General features: G+C 36.3%; 1 protein-coding gene across 1 annotated transcript in view; it reads right to left on the bottom strand.

Moving 5' to 3' along the window:
• The window catches only part of ROBO2 (roundabout guidance receptor 2), an 882,996-nt gene that overhangs the window by 79,416 nt on the left and 788,787 nt on the right, over positions 1-14,793 (bottom strand). Inside the window, exons 10-14 of the mRNA XM_025895584.2 lie at positions 11,660-11,865; positions 7,450-7,531; positions 6,564-6,729; positions 4,745-4,911; positions 473-594 (exon numbers count right to left, since the gene is read on the bottom strand). Of these exons, the coding sequence (XP_025751369.1) occupies positions 473-594; positions 4,745-4,911; positions 6,564-6,729; positions 7,450-7,531; positions 11,660-11,865 (743 nt within the window). The remainder of the gene's footprint in view (positions 1-472; positions 595-4,744; positions 4,912-6,563; positions 6,730-7,449; positions 7,532-11,659; positions 11,866-14,793) is intronic.

The following is a 14,793-nucleotide window of genomic DNA, read 5'->3' as shown; positions in this document are numbered from 1 at the left end:
ATTTTTTTCATTTTTGGGTCACTAAATAATAGGGTATTGTCAGAGGTCCATATGCCTTGAAGTGCAAAGTACTTTTTCATACAGCAATTTCACGTTGATATTTAACTTTGATTGTTTTTTGACATGCAGAGTAATGAATTCACAGATCAATTATCCTCTAGATTATGGTGTTAAGCATATTCATTTTTATCATATTTTTCTAGCCAGACAGACAACTCACATTGAGCAGAAGACTGAAGACATTGAACCTTCCTGTCTTGAAAGAGAAAATAAAAAGACTATTTCATTAACTTATATATATCTATATGCGTGTGTGTGTGTGTATATGTATATACACACCTGTGGAACGTTACTTTGTCAGAGCACTCACACTGGGGTGAAGAATGGAGCTTTGGGTGGTAAAAAACTAAAGGGATAAGTAGGCAAAATAGGCAAACTGCAAATACTGTTAAGGTAATAACAGAGTTCTCACCGTCCAGGTGACTTGGACTGTGGTGGGTGTCAGCACAACAGGATTGTGCAGCCGGACAATGACATCTCCCAGTTCTTTCTGGACTTGCCTGTGATCCACACCTTGTGCTGGTGGGCTGATATCTGCCAGGCACACACATGAAAGCATTATTTTAATGAGAAGAGCTATATATGGCATCAATAAAAAGTACTGATTTAAACATCCTTCATAGTTCTGTTTTTTAAAACAATACAGCACTAAGGTTTAAACACGAACTCCGAAGAATATCAAGTAATGCAAGCAAACCACTCACCTTTAGCCACTTAGGAAATAATGAAATATAAATATCTTTAAATGAGTATTGAGACTAGATGGCAAAGCTTTCTCTGCTCTAGTAAGTGATGAGAGAGATGCAATGTTCACCAGTTCCAAAACACTCAGATAATAATAATGCTGCCTAGATGCCTGGAACCAAATTGGTTAGTATAATTTAAGAAAATGAACAGGTTTCATTTTGTTTTTTTTTTTTTGTAAATTTTCTTAGACAATACATGACATTAAGTCATTATATGTTTCTAATCTGTCACTAAGCTTGCCCTCCCCACACACCATGCACACAAGAAACCAAACACTAAAAATAACATTTTCCTCTGCAAAGCAAATTTTCCCTTTACAGACACAGATAATGAAATCTAGTGCAAGTATGAAAAAAACCCAAAAGAATTAATTTAGGAAGCCAAACTGATTTTGATCTAATAAAAGGTCAAAAAAAACAATCTACCAAAAAAAATTTTCTTTTCAAGATTATGTGCCCTTCAAAGTGTGTGGGGAAATTGTTTCTTCTAGTCAAAACTGGTAGCTATTTGGTAGCTCAATATACACGTATGGAGATTTGTGATTCCAACTCCAGCACCACATGTGGTCCCAGTACCCAGTCCTTAGGGATCACATTTGGGTTGTTGTGTTAAAATGAATGAAGGTTTATATCACCTCTGCTAAACTGCAAACAGAATGTATGTGTCAGAAAATGGGGAAGGAGGTGGAAAATGTGTCTTTTTTACACTTCACCAAAAGGAGAATGCTGGGCTACAGCTATCACCCAACTAATATATCGCTGTAGCATCTCTCTTCCCTCCAACTTAGACAGAAATTAGGGGGGGATCTGGAACACAAGCACAGATTATATTCAAAAGGGCCTGACAAATTATGGTCATGCCTGTCTAGACATCTGTGAATTCTGCTTGGTTTTGCCTTGGGATTCACTAGTCAAAGACAGTTGCCCACTTTCTGGATCAACATCGTGTCCTTGTGAAGAGAATACATACATAAAACTTTTTGCCCCTCTGATGGACTTAGATGTGGGAGCAGGCATCAGGTGACTTCTTTTTATCTTCTAAATATTATAAAAAGAAGTAATAGAGGTCTTAAAAATGAAACATTTAAATATAACAACTGAGTTTGAATCACATGACTCCAGATTTTGAAAGAAAAGAATTCTTGATGATCAATATTTCAGGCTCTTAATTCTTGATTGTTATGGGTTCTGAGTCACCAATAAACAATATTGCCACAGGTTTTTATTGATATTCAATTTACAAGGGCTCCAAGGATCTCCAAAGGGAATAGAATCCAAAGATGGATGTCAGTTAAGGAGCTTGTCTAGCGAATTATATCTATTCAAAGCAACCAAGAAATAAAGAGAGATTATAAAACGAATCTGTAACTGACAGCAACTCAGATTGGTCTACAGGGTGATAATTTATGCTGCTATCCACCAAAAAGCTGTGATCCCTGCTACAAAATACCTGCATGGCTACTTTTTAGGTTTAGTTACTCTGTGGTATACAACCAGCAAAGTATCTGTATTCCCTCAGAGGAAAGGACATTTCTACATAATATCTTTGTATGAATGGCATTTCATTGCTTTATTGGGACATATGTCCAGGAGGGAAAAACATGAACTCATAACAGTGAAAAATGAGTATTAAGATGTACATGTGGAATTCTGTTTTCTGATATGCACACCTGAAAACTTATACATGTGTGACACTCACAGAGTAATGTCTTGACATTTTCACGTTTCTAGGAGGCTTCTGGTGGAAAAGCAGTTGATCTATCTCTAAGGACATCACCAAGCATTGGAATAATAAAATCATGACTTAAGAAAACTGGTTCAAGAAGCTCTGTTCTGGTCACCATTAAGAGGGTTCTAAAATAAAATTGATTAGATATTTTCTATAACCTCTCTTTTATCAGCTTCCAGTGGATGTACTATTAGTTGTTATTAATTTAAATTTCAAGGATAGAATTATTCATAGTTTCTTGAAAGTGTTTTTTTAATATATGGTTTAGTCTATTAATAATCCAACAAGAAATCAACTCCTTGGTCTATTAATAATCCAACAAGAAATCAGCTCCTTTCTTAAAGTAATTACGATTTCTCTGTCCTTTTTTGTTGTAAGTCATATAAGGTAAACCTACTGAAAGTACCTGATTGTCTACTTGTAGTCCATTGGTGAAAATATACATAAAATCTTGTTACTTGTATTTGCCATGCTTAAAACCAGGACATTAAATGTTCAGCTATTAAAGCTACCAGAGACACCTGTTGCAAATTATTATATACTGCTGCTATAGCTGCTTTGTTGTTTCTCCATGGCCACTGTGAATAGGCTTTCTACTGTGTGTCAGCTTCTTCTGTGAGCCTGAATTGAATTCAGGCATAATTAGAAATCACATCAAAACATTATGTTAATTTTCAATTGATTTTATGATTTAATTCTATTAAACTACAGGCTTGCAAAGAAGCTATAAATCCTCTACATGTCTGAGTGTGCTTGACTGCTAAACAGCTTCTGGAAATGGAAGCTGCAACACATGCTGTAGCTAATTAAAAGACATGTTTTTACTGAAATCAAATTGCTTGTCAGTATGTCAGGTAAAAAGTCTATACTTGACACTCAAATGCCAAACAAAGTTGTTTTTTTTTTAGCTAGGTGATAAGTTATGCAGACTAAAAGGCTGTTGCAATGAAAAGCATGAGTCACCCTATAATAATGGGAGAGTAATAAAGAAGAAAACTTGTGATGCTCCGTGAATAGTCAAGCCACAAAATCCCTGCACAACTCATTCCTCCAGCTTTTCAGAAAGCAGCTCCATTTCTCTTTTTCCAGTCAGAATTACTATTTTGAGTGTCTAACTATTAAGGACAGATTTATTCAGGACTAGGCTGGGATGAGAGGGGCTGTATCTGGTGGTTATATGATAAAGAAATACTACCCTACTCTTGTTTATCTCTTTCCATCTAGGACCAGTGAAGTACACAAACCACTTACACAAGCTGGATACACAAATACAAACAGAGGACCTCATTTTAAATTAACTGTGAGAAGAGCTATTGCTTTGGACTCAAAAAATTATAATTCCAAAGAATGAATAATTCCTGTATTACAGCCTGCATAAGACAAAACTACACTCTTGAATTAATTAGTCCAGCAACATCTTCTCAAAGCCAAAAAAAAAAATCCATGCTGTGCAGGGAAATTTGTTTGTGGCAGTTATATGCAGTTAGAACTTGATGCAATGTGAACAGAATTCAATAGTCAATTCAATAGCAATGGAGGATCACAGCTATCAATCATGTCACCACCCCATAAATGAGGGATTTCACTTCAACCTTCCCTCCCGGTTTATGCAGTGGATTAATATAAAGAATTCAGAAATGTAGGTATATAAATAGAATGCACTTTTCTCTGAATAACTTCAATATATTCTTAGCATGAAGATGCCTTAATTTACATGAATTCTCTGCCTAAATGTTGGATTAACCAACAAACTAGAGATATTTTGTGCTATTCTTTTGATTAAAACTAACACTAAACACAGTGTCTGCCTGTCATAAGCACCTGTTGTTACAGTACATCCCTATTATAATGATGGAGAGGAAGTAAGGACATGGAGAGAAGAGATACTGAGGAGAGCATGGAATTCAGAGAAGTTTTCAGAAAAGCTTGGTTAACTCACATTACTTTTAATAGAAAGCAGGAGCACAATGAGTCTAAGTGAATTGCAAATCAAAAGGTCTACACTGCAGGAAGGTTTAAAAAGAGAAACCATCTCTCCTAAGCTCCAGATTGATACAGCAAACATTGGACTATTTTTACCTTCATCGGTTAAGCCCGATCCATGACTCCTTCAGTCAGGCTGCTCAAGTCCAGACTGACCTATTGGTCAACTGTCAGAGCGTTCTTTTTATTTTACCTCAAGCACAGAAACCTCAACAGCCACCCTTACCTTGTGTTCTGACAGGGTCTGACATGGGGCTGGGATCACTCAGGCCCTGGGAATTGATGGCTCTCACCATGAACAGGTAGATGGTGTTGGGGCGCAGGCCCCTCACAGTGTAGAGGGTGCTCTTCACGTGGTTTGCCACGGTCTGCCAACTGTTGCTCACAGACTGACTGCAGTGAGAAGAGGGTGGAAGGTTATACACTAACGCAAGAGAAAAATTAAGGAGTGAAAGGACCTATTTTTGTAACCCGAGATCAAGCCTAAGTACAGGAAAAATTAGTAAAAGCAGGGTAGAATTAAAAATACTTGTTTCGGCTAACTCATTGAGATGGGATAAAAAAGCAACACAGCTCTCAAAAGTATTTCTCATTGCAACAGAAGCAAAACCTTTCGCTGTTTCTTTAAAATAAATGCCTGCAAAAGGAAAGTGTGGAGAGCTGTAAAGTAAATTTGAATGATAGGCTACTTCTGAACATAAGATTTTAAAAGGAAAATTCTGTTAAAATAATAAGTTTTTATACTGCTAATAAATTATGTCAGCAAGTTGTCATTGGAAGAAAAGTAGTCTCCTTGAATTAAAATCATAAAAGTTAAAAAAAATTCAGAAAACTTGCTTTTAAAGGAAGGTAAGTATATGACTTTTTTTTTGTCACTACATTTTCAATTCAACATTATTATAATTAGATTAAAATCCACCATATGAAAAGATTTCAAATGTGATTGTAAAAACAGCTTTTAATGAAAATGTCTGGCTTTTGTTAAAATTATTGATGGGATGCCATTAAAGCTTATCTAGGGAGAAACACCACAAAAGTTTAAAGAGGAAAATTTATTTTATTGTGCTTTGTTGTATAAAGTATTGATAAAAAAATCTTTAAACATATTAAGAGGAAAAAGAAAATGGAAAGCTATGAGTTCTATGTTGTTTCAATTTCTTCATTCATGCAACGCATAAAGAATAAGTTCTAGAACAAAACAAACAAACTGCACATGCAATAATGTTCCTTACATATTAACAGAGCAGAATGAAGCATTTTAGCTAAAATTTACATGCATATGATTTTGACTTGCATGAATTTTAATTAAAAGATGAACAGAAATATTTGTCATTTGTTGAATATATTGATTAAGGAAAACATTTAAGAATGTGTGGATTTTTAATCTGAAATGTGTACTACAGATCTGTTGCAGAGGTATGGCCCATGCTTAAACAAACTTGCTGAATTGGAGCCCAGGAATTCTTTTGTACCACATAGTAATTGCTGCTGTGTGGGAGGGAGCAGCTGGATTCTGTTCAGCCTCGGGCTGCAGGATAAAATCCTAAATTATCCACACTAGCCTTTTCACTTAAAAGTTTTCATCTATCTAAAACAGTAAGAAATAGAAATTTAAAGTGATTTGACTCTTTAATTGGTACTGCTTTAACAAGAGCAGGAATTAAAGTGGGCAGAGAAGTTTCAGAACCACCCACTTATTTTCATATCATTTGTCCTATGATATTCCAGAACCTGCAGCATTCCCACAGAAGACTCTCACTGACCATCAACATTAAGTAACAAATAATGACTGCATTGTTCTGTTATATTCCAGCAGAAATTTTTAGATGCTTCTCCAACTAATCACTTAAAAAAATAGATCAATTAAAAAAAAATCAGTTTAAAAAATATGAATCAATGCCTGCTATAGGAGTTGTCATTTAATGAACCTCTAATGATACGTGTGGAGTCCAAAAGAACACCACAATACCAGGAGAGCAGCTGTTACCAGGGTTTAAGCAAAATTAGAAAGAAAGGAGCTTAAAAAAGTGGAATAACTCACATACCTAAAAGCCTCAATGATATATGCACTGGCTGGTAGGCTTCCAGGGGTCCCTGGCTGCCAGGACAGGGTGACACTGTTCTTAGTAACATCAGTGACCTGAGGTTTGGATGGTGGCCCAGGGAGGTCATTTATATCATAATTTTTACTGACTGTTGCTCCACCGGATTCTGTGAAGGGCAAATGCAAAACAGTTATTTTTTATCCTTGGTTATATAATTTGATCAAAGTAGAAGATTAAAAGGAAAAAACATGGCAAACGTCTGCAAAAATCATCATAATGAATATTCTTAATCTGTAAAGAACTAAGTCAAAAATTGCACATGTTTTTGGATGAAGAGCTATCGTTCTTTAAGTACATATTGAAAGAAAAAAAATGCAAAATTCAAAAGGTTATATAAAAATATCTTTTTAAAAAGAAAAAATAAAGAACAACAAAAACAAACAAAACAAAACCAACCAGCTTTACTGAAGTTTACATCAAATACCAAAAACTCAGTTTCTAGAAAGCTGAGAAAGTTCCTGTATCCAAATCAACTCCAGTACTCACAGAGAGCACTTTGGACTTTGAAATGCCTCTGTGTAGGCATAATAGTTTTGCTGGCCAAGTCAATTATTGGATAAATCCACAGTTTATTAATACTCCTGTTTAGAAGAGTTATAGCTTCCCTCTGTCACTGGAGACAAACATAAAAACTGTTTCTATGTCAACGGGCATTTAAAGATAATAGGAATTATATGGAAGGCTTGTGAAAGAACAGAACCTGCTCATCCAAAACTCCTCCATGTCAACCCCAGAAGTTCTAGAACGGGTTATTTGACTCAGACTGCTGTGGTATGGTCTACACTTTCATTGTGTGCCAGCTGCAACAGGCCTGGACATCACTTACCTGTCACCTCCAGCACAGCACTCCAAGAGGTCTCCCCACTGGAACTTGTAGCCACGCAAGTGTAAGTCCCAGTATCGGACAGCTGGACATAAAAGGGGCATAAGGGCAGTTTTAACAACCTTTTAGAATCAGCTGAGTTTACTCTAATTTTCTTTTTCTAAATGTTTCTTGGTAAGAAGGACTTAGCCTACATTTTACATCAGACTAGAGGGCACCAGATATTTTCCAACAATCATTTAATGGTGGCTTACTTTTAGAGAACTATAATAAGATTACTTGCTTCTAATACTTTACTAATTCTAATTTTCATATTGTTAATGGTACCAGTACTGTAAATTCTACAGAATGGATGTTTTTGACAGTGCCAATGCTTCTATTGGTTACAACAATTGCAGGTGAAATCAGGTAGCAACATAACGACAATTAACCTCTTAGAGGGCAAAATCTCACCATTCATTATCCCATGATGAGCAAGAGGTACAGCTTCCAGTGCCAAGGAAGGATGTTACATCATCTTAGACTTTTATGACAGATTAAGTCATTTCTATGCAGGCCACCCCACAAGCAAATACTGTTGATGCCTAACAGTGGTTCTCTCTACACAGACAGTCCACCAAGCAATTTTCAAATAGCAAGATCAAATTAGATCCTACACCATACTTACCTTTCTTCTCTTTCACATGAGATTTTATTTCAGGCTTGCAAGGCCCTTTGGTAGCAAAAAAAAAGTGCATTGGTATAAAACTATTGTGTTTCCCTTGTCAGTTCAAATATTTTAAATTTATTTGGGGAAACTGTTTTGAATTTGATTGTCAATATTAATCTCATCACTGTATAAATTGTTCTACTAGAAAATTTGCCAGGTGTTTTCCTATTCCCTATTTAAATTTAAAATAAAGATTTCTGAGTCAGGAACTAGTGAAGACCACAGAGATGGATGGGAAACAGTAACTTTACAAAGCACAAAATATACAGAGAAGTTCTCCTACCACTATGCATAAAGCATGGTAATCTGGAGGTGGAAGCAGAAGAGGGAGAGTGCTGACTCTAATGATAAAGAAGAAGAATTATATTCACCCTCAGATGACTTGATGGAAACAGAAATGCATCCAAAAAGCTTTATTGGACTTTAAGGAATTGTAATGGGTTTTCTGTTAAATGCAGATGGTACTATAGGATATGTGCTTATACTTCACTCTTCAAGAAGAATGTGAAGACAAATAAGCAAGATATTCTTTAGATTACTTGTTGATATATAATTTAATTGATTTTTACCTTGGTCATGTTTGAATTTTGTTGGTATTTTCTTCAGATACACTGAGACTGCAGTGTACCATTCTTAGGGGAGGAAGCAACTTAAGAGGAGGAATTCTTAGAGGAGGAAGGAGGCTCAACTGCCTGAAGGAGCCTAACTTGCACTTCAGGAGATTATTTTTCTCCGTGAAACACATGCAACAGTGAAACCCCTCTGACAATGCCTCAGACACTCAAAATATAGTGGTGCTGCTGATGAAATGAGAAAGACTCTTGAAAGGAGAGATTTTCCAGAGGAGAGGGCCTTATAGCATTCTGAAGCAGTGTTTTGTTTTGCTTCCTCTGAGCTTTTATTAAATATATTATTCTTCATTACATGATAATGGGGAATATTTCTCAAGGCTATGGTTCTCAACTTCATTTGTGTGCTACTGTGACAGATGATGTATGGCACACTCAATGAAGTATGTGGTGTACACGACAGAGTAACTCGCAGAAGACAAACTCAACATATAAAGCAAGCTGGAGATACACTGCTTCTTGCAAGTTATGGCAAATTATCTGACTTCCAGACTGTGGATGGATTAGATACACACATAATGTGTTGATAATTCAATTATTTATACTTCTTTTTTTGTACCATGGAAAAAACAATGGGGAAAGCAAATGGAAAAATGTTTGCTATTCAGTAAAATAAACAGTTTTGTTCCTTAATTAATGCAGGTGCCCAAACCTGCTGTGGTAGATTCTGTGGAGCAGAAGGGAGATTTCCATAAGTGTTGAGCTGTCTGAACAGGTACTGAGTGAGCGACGTAGGTGAGTTTTCAGTTATTTTCCTCAGAGCAACTGGAAAGATTGGCTCATCAGAAAAATCTCTATGTTCATACATATCACTGTGGCCCATGTGACTGCTGCAGGCTGATGAATAACTTAATTGTGATGTAACAGAAAGAGCTACATAGCAGAAAATGACCAGCTAAAAAGGGACCTTAAAGATCATCTCTTTCCAACCCCTCTGCCATGGGCAGGGACATCATCCACTAAACCAAAGCTGATCAAAGTCCCATCCAACCTGGCCTTGAACACTTTCAGGGATGGGGAATCCATGACTTCTCTGGGAAACCTGCTCCACCCTGACAGTAAAGAATACCTTCCTGATATCTAATCTAAATCTACCCTCATCCAGAAGGCTGAGGACATGTGGGTGACAAATACTAACTTATTTGAACTCGGATATTTTAAGTGTACTCGGACGTTTTCATGGCCATTTTTTGCTCAGGAAGTGGTGCTAGTCCTTGCTCAGGTAGGCCTGAGAGAAAAGTTAAACATCCTACTCTTAAATTCATATTTAATTCACAAAAATTGCAAGGGACAGGAGAAATCTGCGGTTTATGGTCCTGTGTAGTTTTTGTTCTTGAATCTGAATGCACTGCTATAGAAGGGTTTATAAAAAATGCCTTTCTGAACCTCTAAGGAAAATTGGTTAGTAGTGAATGAGCCACTTAAGGATCAATAAAAGCCTCATGTCTTTCAAAACCACACTCACTACTAATACTGTTTTCTTCTCCCCTTGCAAGCAAATTTTTTTCCCTTTAGTTTACAGACTTCGGGCCTCTGACAGCGAGATTAATGCGCCGGCACGATTCAGAACCAATTTCATTGTTTGCATAGCTGCATGCAGACAGGTATCCCAGGAGCTTCTTCCTCATGGACACTCCACAGAAGCCCATCATCAGTGCCTGGAAGTTTGTTTGAAATCACTAAGCCTCCACCTTTAATTGCTGCTTTCTAACACTACTGGGGAATCTTGACTATTCAAGCGCGCTCTTTAATCCAGCTCTACAGGAAAAATGCATTAACCTTCATGGCCTAAACCTGCCTTCAGCCTAGGGAGGAAGGATAAATTGTTTACTCAAGGAAAGCTAGCATAAATTTTTTAATAAATTCCATTTTGTTCCAAGAAAGTTCACAATTCATCTACGATCACTGATGAGAAGGTATCAGAAAACAAAACTGTTCTTTATGTCTTGTCATCAGTAGCTAGGTTTATTGACTTTTTCTGGATGGAAAAGCCAAGTGCAGAGATTTCTGCTGATGAAATTAAGTCATTTCTGAAATTGTCTTTAAGTTCTTGACAAATAAGGACATTTAACTTGCTATTTTTCCATGTGCATGCTTGTCCAAATACGCACAAACAACTAACATGTGTTTATCTTTGAATAGGGAAAAATTAAAAGCCAAAAAAATAGATTAGTGATGCAATATTTATCAACCACATGGGACGTTATGCTATTTGGAATATTATAATATCATGTGTTAAAATGTAAACATTACAATAGGTATTTATTTTGAACAGAAATCCTGCTGCATATGACTTCATGTACTAGTTGTCTTTTGCCATTTGCAGCCTGGTGGAATACTTCCAGCAAGCATAACATTGGAATAAATCATCCAGTTCAGGACTGACAAGACTTATTGATGGAGAAAGTGCGTGGTTAAACTCTGATGAACTCTAGATCACGTGCTACCACTACAAGTCCTTGGAAAATTATGATCAGGTGTTGCCAAGGAACTGCTCTAAGTTTAAACAGAGAGGCCAATGGCTTCATGGTAAGACTAACTGAAAAGACAGGAAGGACTGTCCTTTTATATTTCTATCCATATCCAACTCATGTGTTTTCCTGAAACATACATAAGATTTTAAACATCAGTTCTATTTTTTAGGGAATTCTCATTGAAATATCTGATACTAGTTTCACTCTTCTCTTTTTTCCCCCCTTCCCTACACAGTGTCAAAGAATGAAACAGGGCATGGACTTGGAGAGAATCGTAGGGCAAAAAAGACAAGTTAACCTTGAAGACAAGGGGGAGGCAGCAGAGCTGCTCCAGGCACACGCCAGCAGGTCGGAACCAGCCGTGTAGAACCTGTCACGCCCGCTTGGTCACCGTCACTCACCCGCAGCGCTTTGATCTGAAGCGTCCCCTGGTCCTGTATGGACGTCCGAGGGTCTCGGCCCAGGAAGGTGAATCCTTCTTTCAACCAGCTGATGACAGGGAGGGGGTCGCCGGTGGCCTTGCACTTCAGCAGAGCTGTGCCATCCACTGCCAGCGTCTGGTTGATGGGTCCCTGGAGGATGATGGGTGGAGGCCTATCTGTCAAGACTAAACAGCGACAGCCACACCTTTAAAGATCCTCTGCTCCAGTGAGCCCTGTTCCTTCACACAGCACCGATTCTAAGAGACTAGTTTAAGGCAGCATCCAAGAGGTTAAAGACATTGTTTTTGGAAGACCCGTACATGTTAACATGTTAACATGGCATATTTGAAAAGTACTTTTGTAAGGATTTTATTTCACCATTGCGAGACAACACCTAGACATGTAAATTTCTGTCAGCAAAGATCATCAGACTCATTTGGTTAACACAGGATGAAAATTAAGACCTTGATTCGGAAAAGAATTGAAGTGCATCACTTATTTCTTCCAATTTAGGAAAGCACTTAAAGCACACATTTGATGTCACATCAAAATGTGCTTAATTGCTTACCTAATTTATGGCCTAGAAGAGAAAATCTGTTAAGAGTTCAAAGTGAAAAACTAACACTATTATAGCGTGGGTACCAACCACATCCCCAGTCCTGCTCAATTTGCAAGTTTTCATCTGCAAAAATACCTCACAGTAATACAAAACATCTTCACAATCTGAGTGATCTAAATGACTGTACCACTCTTTCCAGCGGAGAAAAGCTCAAACTCAATCACACCATTTAAAAGCTTACTTATCAAATCATTTCATCACCTTTTAAAGCCATGAACTCTCTTAATTTTTTCCCCTGATAATTTACATTTGCATGCTTGAAACACTGCTTAAAGGACTCTGCAACCAGTGAGTGTGTGGTTCTGTATAAACCCCATTCCATGACCAGTGGGACACCCTGAAGATGAGGTAAAATGCTCATGTTCACTTTTCTTGAAAGATCATTTTTGATAAATTATTCTGCTTGTTGAACTTATCCTCTGAGCCACCTGTTAAGCAGCAAAATATAACTTTTTGTTTCTAAAGAATGTGTTTATACAAAACGAATGTGAAATACTTGAATATAAATAAACAAGGCTTTGACTGTTGCATAAAATCAGTATAACAGAACTGAGTATTCATTTTTATATATTTACCTGCCACATTGCTACTGTTTTAAATCTTTGAACAACTGAACAATTATGTGATTAGTATTAAATATTGTAACAGGTAGGATTATCTTCTAAAGCAGTGTAAGTTAGTCTCCCTCTGCTGATGTCAATTGAGTTTGAACCATTTATTCTAGCTGAAAATCTGTTTGTCACAGTCCATAGACAACATTTGACTCTGATAAAGAAATGGAAAGAAATTTTTACAAAGCAATAAGGTTTCTGTTGTATTTGAGCTGTTTGAGATGCAAAGGTCCCTCTGGAACCTTCAACAGATCCAAAGTGCTTTCATTACGCTATTTAATAAATAAAAATATTAGGGACATGTTGGTGGTACATTTTATACCTAAAATAATTGTTTCTGAAATTTGAATGCTACAAAAATACAACTACCCTGTTTTGTTAATGAGATTCACAAAGGACAGAATCATTAGTATTATCAGAATCACACCTTGCAGTGTGAGTTCATCACATTTATTGAAATTGAAACTGAAAATAGAAGCCAATAAAGACTATTTATTAACACCGGAATGTGAAAGTTATTTTGGAAATTCTGAAATATCACCCACTGAACTCAGAGATAGGACAGCAAACACTATGTTACAAGAACAGAGAAAATGTAATGCATTTTCACCTTAATATGAAATTTTTTATCTCATTAAGGTTCCTTATAACTACACAGTGCAGCCATTTGGTGAGATACAAACTGATCTCATCTCCTGTGTACTATAAGGATACCTGCAGCACAAGTATATTCAAATGAAAATTTAACTGCAAGTTATCCTTTAGATTTAATGTAAAACAGGACATCTAAGTATTTTAGGCAGCTAAAATTTAAGGAAAAATTACTATTTAAGTTGCTAACTATTCTATCGCAGTTATTTGCTTCACCTAATTGTTTTTCACATGTGTAGCAATGTAGGTATTTTCAAAACCTACTGCATTACAGATATTGTTCTTTGGCACGTAATTAGTTTTTTTACAGCACAAATGAGGAGCTCATAATCCTTTAAATAGCTCTGATCAATAGTGTAATTGAAAGTCTCCTGGCCAGAAGGAATCTTCATTTTCAAGGGTGTCATGGGTGAAAGACCACTACAGGTTTCCATGACACTAAGGCTAAAGGTTAAATGAACACTTAGGGTTTCCACTGATCTGTAAATGACTGTATTGTCTTCACAACTAGGACTTGTAAATCTTCCATAAAACCTCTGTGGGTGCTTGTGTTCCTACCTCATTAGTAAGGATCCAAAACTTGCTTAGAGGTTTAAAAACATATATCATAAACATTCTGAAGAACAGAGAGATAATGAAAAATATCCATAAAGTGGTGTGGTGTTTGTTAGTTGCTTTTAAAATATTTTAATTTATTACTTTTTTTTCACTTACAGGAAACTTTTACATCCATTCCGCAGGAACACTGTCTGTGGCTAGAAATATGTTTGCATGGTAAATCAGAGGTTGATTTCAAAATTAATTTAATTTAAAAAATGGATTTGAAACTATTTGCCAGTATCCATATATTCTTATAGTCTGGTAACTGAAAAACTAAAATATTTCTTTTGTGATAAAGTGCCTCTTAAAATTGGAACAGATTATAGAAAAAGAATAAATTATACTTGTTAATTAACAGTTTATTCACTAAAAATGCAATTTGGATCAACTGAAATCATGTTTAACTTCGAGTGGAATGTGGTCAAATTACAACAGGAAATTAAAATAAGAGAATGACAAAATGAAGTCTTTACTTTTTCACTTCCAAAATCAAAATTTCAAAAACTTTCTTGGTGAATTAATGGAGAAAATCAGACATAAGTCATGATAAATACTAATGTAATAGGGTAGGGCTAGGATTAGGTTGGAAAAGCAGAGACCAATCCTTCTGTCTTTTTTTGCAGAAGAGCTTC

The sequence above is a fragment of the Manacus vitellinus genome, unplaced genomic scaffold (genome assembly GCF_001715985.3).
Source record: "Manacus vitellinus isolate BGI_N305 unplaced genomic scaffold, ASM171598v3 scaffold_34_pilon, whole genome shotgun sequence".
Taxonomy (NCBI): Eukaryota; Metazoa; Chordata; class Aves; order Passeriformes; family Pipridae; genus Manacus; species Manacus vitellinus.
This window is presented reverse-complemented; position numbering and strand designations above follow the sequence as displayed.